This window comes from Ptychodera flava, chromosome 17 (assembly GCF_041260155.1).
Source record: "Ptychodera flava strain L36383 chromosome 17, AS_Pfla_20210202, whole genome shotgun sequence".
In the NCBI taxonomy this organism is placed as follows: Eukaryota; Metazoa; Hemichordata; class Enteropneusta; family Ptychoderidae; genus Ptychodera; species Ptychodera flava.
The window spans coordinates 17,867,489-17,873,070 of record NC_091944.1 but is presented as its reverse complement, the minus strand read 5'-3'; the positions used below and the strand labels follow the sequence as shown (position 1 = coordinate 17,873,070).

Genomic DNA, 5,582 nt, shown 5'->3' with positions numbered 1-5,582 from the left:
CGACATTATTAGTTTGTACTTGTATTTTTTTGTCGCCCTATCATTCCAAAATCGATTGACGTCAGAGGTGGAATCTCGACCAACCAATTAGCGAAGAGAACGGTCGTAGTAGCCGACGTCTTGCGACAGCATGGAAGCGTTTGCGTCGGGGGGGGGGGGGGGTGGAAAAATTTGCAAATGACAAACTCTCGAACCCTGAACTGAAGATAACGGAATCAGCAACAACCTCTCCGAAAACGCCATCGCTTTTTATAGATTTTGTAAGATCCGTGGATAATGATATGGTGGCATGCCAGCGGCTATGTTGCCACAGCAACAATAATTATTCCAACCATGCGTTCTAGCATGATGCGTGCGATTGTTCACAGCGTCATAGTCGTTCTGCCAACGGTAACCGGCCAAGGTCGCGTTGAAAGTTGTCTGGAAAGGCTGTCTGTTCACAGTCAAGTAAAAGTTAAAAAGTTGAAGAAGAATTCACTCAAATTAAGGCAAGTATGGATACTTGTCCAGGCTTTCAGTGGGACTGGCTAAAGTTCGTAAAAATAGTGACTTTTAAAACAGTGGAAAATTTCTTGGTTCCATGTTTGCCTGTTCTGCGTTGGAAGCAAAATATTCTAGAACACCAGGCTAGGCCCGACCTTTTTCGTTTTTTACGGGAAATTTTAAACATTAAGGTGGCAGATGTATGAAATTTAGCATCAGAATTACTTCGTTTCTTTTGTAACTTGTAATCATTATCACTTTTCATAACTTTCTCTCTCTCACTCTCTCTCTCTCTCTCTCTCTCTCTCTCTCTCTCTCTCTCTCTCTCTCTCTCTCTCTCTCTCTTATTATTAAAAGATCAAATACGTCGTTGACAGCATACACCTCTAGAGCATGGATCAAGCGACAGTATCAACGTCGCCGCCTGTAAAGCTCTCCGAAAACATACCGTCCGTCCGTAGCGGCGATATGAGAGGGCCGTTATCAAACATACAGTGGATACCGGTCGTAAAGACTGAAATTGGCATGGTGTGTTGGAATAGCAACGTTTCAAACCGAGGCAAATATTTACCAATCTCCCAAGTAACAAGACCTTGGTCGAATGAGGAATGGACGAACTTTAATCGTACAGCCGAAAATAAGAAGATTGTAGCCGGGCGGCAAGATGCGTTGCATCCTCATCCCCCGACCACGAAAGACCCTCCAGTTGTGAGGGGTGTGCCGCGACATGCCGTGCCTGGACATGCCGTCAATGCTGCAGGCATTGTACAGGACGGATCACGCTATACTGTGCTGAACGATGGCAGGCGAATATCCGTGTTGCGGGTACCGCAGCCGGTTGTCCCCATAAGCTGTCGTGCCAACACCGCTCAACCATATGCTCCGATCGGCCACAGGGCAGACAGAAGATCGACCAGCAATGTTTTGTCCGGATATACGCCTATAAAACCAAAGCCGTGTGCGCAAAGCTCCGGGTCGTTGACGGAATACCGTAGACCAAGCATACCTGTCGGGGTGACGACTGACAGTTTGAAACAGAAGCAATCAGACAACGGTTTTAATATAAACGGCAGCGAATTCAGACATGGTTGGGTTGAGCCTCCGCTACACTCTGTCATTGCAAATGTTGGCCCTCAGGAGAAATTACGCCAAGATGACCCGCGCACTCCCGTAAAAGCGAACTCTGCCCTGTACTGTCACGACTACTGCAGTCGGGGCAGTCCTCCAACCGACCAAAATCGGCTAATTCCACGACAATCTAAACCTGCAAACTGTTTTGTTACACCACCGCATAGCCCTTGGAGGGAACAACACGCAGACCTAAAAGACGCCATCCGAAGCCCTGCAGGCGTACCAACTTCATCGAATTCGTCAGACTTCGAAGTCCATCACTCCAACACAGACAAGGAGTTCCTTGTTGTATGTGACTCTATAGACAAGGAGAAACTTCACTGTGACTCCACAGACAAGGAGAAACTTGACTGTGACTCCACAAAAAAAGAGAAACTTGTCTGTGACTCCACAGACAGGGAGAAACTTGTCTGTGAACACTCCAAACTGGACGATGATCACGGCAAAACGTCAAAATGCAATACAACTTTGGCCAGTACATCTACAGAATTGGACACACAGGCCAACAATTTGAATAATGTTGGTTCTAGCAACAGCGAAAAACTTGAATCGACAAACGTCGATAATTGAATCGACAAACGTCGCTAAAGGGAGAGGCCGACGGGGAAGGCTTCGTGTTAAAGAAGCGAAGCCAAGACGAGGACGACGTTCACGAACGATGTCAAAGTTTCGTGAACGGCAGAAGAAACGTGCCACTTCCAAAGAGAGTCCCCCTAGATCTCGTCGAAGTTCCCCTCTGGTCTTTCCACACAACCACAGCGAAAGGTTACACAGAGTGGCCGCCTGCCAATGGTGTAAAAAACTGTCCCAGGAGGACCCGAATGCCTGGGCAGCACTCCAAGAAGCTGCGCTGGCGCCACCAACAGCCGAGATAAGTAAATCTGACGCTACAATCTTGGAAGACTTCAGTATTACAGGCTTTCCTCTTGTAGAACTACACGACATCATGACATCCGACGACACACGAACGGAACGTCCGACAAATTTGAAAGGTAGCCAAACGGAAGATGCAGATGAACTTAGTTCAAAAATCACACAAGTCATAAATGTCCTCGATCCAGAATCTCAGACAGGAATTGAAGATACTACAAATATGGTAAGAAAAATCTTTGACTGTCAGTATAAATAATTCACAGTTGACTTCCTGTAAGGGCCAACAATTTGCTGTTTACCACGAGTTTCTTGATGTGTCCGAAAAGATCGGTATGCACATGTTAAATATCAAATATTGATAACTTCGAAACTTGATTCTCCGCTAATAATAGTGGAACAACACCCTATCCATTTTCGTTCACTTGGGTGGCGCATGGTTTGCTTGCTTAACTTGCTTGTTAGGCTACCGTAAAATGTGGCTCGGTGACAAATATTCTGACTCTCACAATTTTCCAATACTGGTCTAACGCTTACGGGAGCTCATTTTTGAGCTCATTGAGTGTGAAAAAAATTCACCGTCATAGTTTTTCGAAAATCGAAAATTTCTTTTTCCCAAAGAGTTAGGTCTAAGACAGGCATTGCGACCATTTTTAATTTAAAATATCCTTAAATGTCAGGTACAGTAATTTCTCTAGGACCAAATTTTGCACGGTGAACCGTTTTTATTGTGATTTAACAAGAGAGTGAGGGAAAGTTTCACTGTGGAAATTTGTTGAAAAGGCAATTGTGCTCTTCGCATTTTCGTTCAAATTTAACACTCTCTCTGCAAAATTTAAAAAAATACGGCCAAAGTCCCTGAAGCTACTATAGACATGGATACAAAATTAAGTATTTCCTGTCTGTATGAAATTATCTCACTAAGGTCATCCTAGGGACATGTAAACCAAATATTAAAGCTGTCTGACCAGCGGTTTTGAAAAAACAAGCGACTCAACAGTTGACAGAGCTCTGCTGTGTTATGTAGAGAATAACCTTTTGTGACACATGAATTGATGAAGAAGGTGGATATCTTTGATAGCTCATTTCAGGATGGCCTGACCAAAAATGGAAAAAATTCCGTAAAAATACAGATTTGCTTATTTCATCACACTATATTAGTCTATAGTAGCTAATAAACGAGAGTTAATTACATTCTAATTAAAGTAAACAAGACTTGCTTAAATCAAGATTTACGTCATAAAAAAACAGCATATCTGTCAGGTTATAAAGAATCTTGAGCTGAATATCTTTTAATATCAGTATTTTCATCCTATTAACCAAGCACATTTTAACTTTCAAATTAACATCGTAAGTAAGTTCTGTTGAATAAGTTGAGACTGTACGTACTCAGAGAAAGCACACTGAAGAGACAAATGTTTGAAACTTAAGAAGTTCAAGGTCATCAAAAGCATTATAAGGAATCATGTTACACTTTCATTGCACTGTTTACACAGATTGCATAATTGCTATAAATAGCACATGAGGAATCTTACAGCCCAGCTTTACCATACAAACCCTATCACTTTGACCACTCTTTTAATTGACCACTCTATTTTTTTCCTCGAAAAGTAATCTTATTTTATCCTTACCAAGTCAACCATAAATGGAAATTAGAACTTTCTCTATCTCTATTTATTTTGACCACACTATCATGACAAACTATTTTGAGCAATTTCTTTTAGATAACATAAATGGTGGTTCAGAATATATCACAGTTGGGATTCAGGAAAGTTGCCTTTACATGTTTTAATCCTCCAAGATGGTAAGCATTTCACTATTAACTGTCAAAAAAGTTGAACTTTCTGATAATTCCACACTAAAATTATATTGGCTTTGATGATTTCCTAATTAATTCAATTATATAAAATCATATTAATTATTTTTTTCTGGGTGAATTGATAGGGTTTATACAGTACAACAATACAATGTAAGTCAAATTTTGACCAAAAATGACAAAAAAATTCCTTAAAAATACACATTTGCATATTTCATCAAAATTTGAACAAATCTAAGTTGGGTTATCCCTAGGGACCTGTATACCAAATAACAAAGCTGTCTGACCAGCGGTTATGAAGAAGAAGATTTTTTACCAAAAACACCTTTTTTGGCATTAATTTGCCTATTTTCAACAATATCAAAAAATTAAAAAAACAGTTTCTCAAAATCATATTTTTCATCTACACAACAAATATCAAATCAGTAAGTACTGTGGTTCTCAAGATATTTGAGTGGACGGACGCCTCACAAACGGACATACATACATACATACATACATACATACATACATACATACAGACTGACGCCGGACGGATACCCATCCCAATAGCTTCTATAGACTATAGTCTATAGCAGCTAAAAATATAAATTTTCAAAATCATGCTACCGGGAGCCTTGAGAAGGCAGTGTCTCAATGAACGCTGAAATTAAAATACTGATAGGTTTTAATGTGCACCATTACATCAACATCCTAAGAAAGATGGTTATATTTAAACGATTTAAATTGCAACGTTGAAGCGTGCGGGCTATTGAAACGTTGCTAGCATACCGATTTAACCGTAAAACTACTGTTTTGTTCCAGCAGGATAGTTCAGGGAAGCAAGGCCGACTGGACACCATCATCGAGAAACTGCACGAACGACTGGCGCCCCCAACGTCGATGATGACAACATCTGGTACATTTCGACTCACATGACTTGGAGGAATCCTGATCATGAGCAAATCAATTTTTTATCACTTATGACAAATAATGCCCACAGTCTGATCTGACTTTGTCGTTCTTTGCAGCTGTAAAAAATTATTTCTGTAAATAAAAATCATGAGTAAATATGGTCAAAGTTCGCAGATCCATACATCTTCCCAGTACTGAATATCTTCTATGTAATGAAAAAGGAAATATGCAACTTCAGTTGACAAAAAAAAAACCAGGTCAACAACAGAGGCAAAATACTACAATACTACAACAGCTATAACTTTTGATAGTATTTTCATCATTTTTCCCCATTAGATAAACACGTTTCTTTTACTCTCTCAAGCATGTTGAAACATGTCCAAGTACC

At 40.4% G+C, this 5,582-nt stretch overlaps 1 protein-coding gene across 1 annotated transcript; it reads left to right on the top strand.

The window, feature by feature from the left end:
• Positions 1–2,210: 2,210 nt before the first annotated feature.
• LOC139115645 (uncharacterized) lies at positions 2,211–5,313 on the top strand. The gene is made up of 2 exons (XM_070677924.1): positions 2,211–2,710; positions 5,108–5,313. The coding sequence occupies exons 1-2, from the start codon at positions 2,273–2,275 to the stop codon at positions 5,216–5,218; spliced, it is 549 nt and encodes a 182-aa protein (XP_070534025.1). The 5' UTR covers positions 2,211–2,272; the 3' UTR covers positions 5,219–5,313.
• Positions 5,314–5,582: the final 269 nt, after the last annotated feature.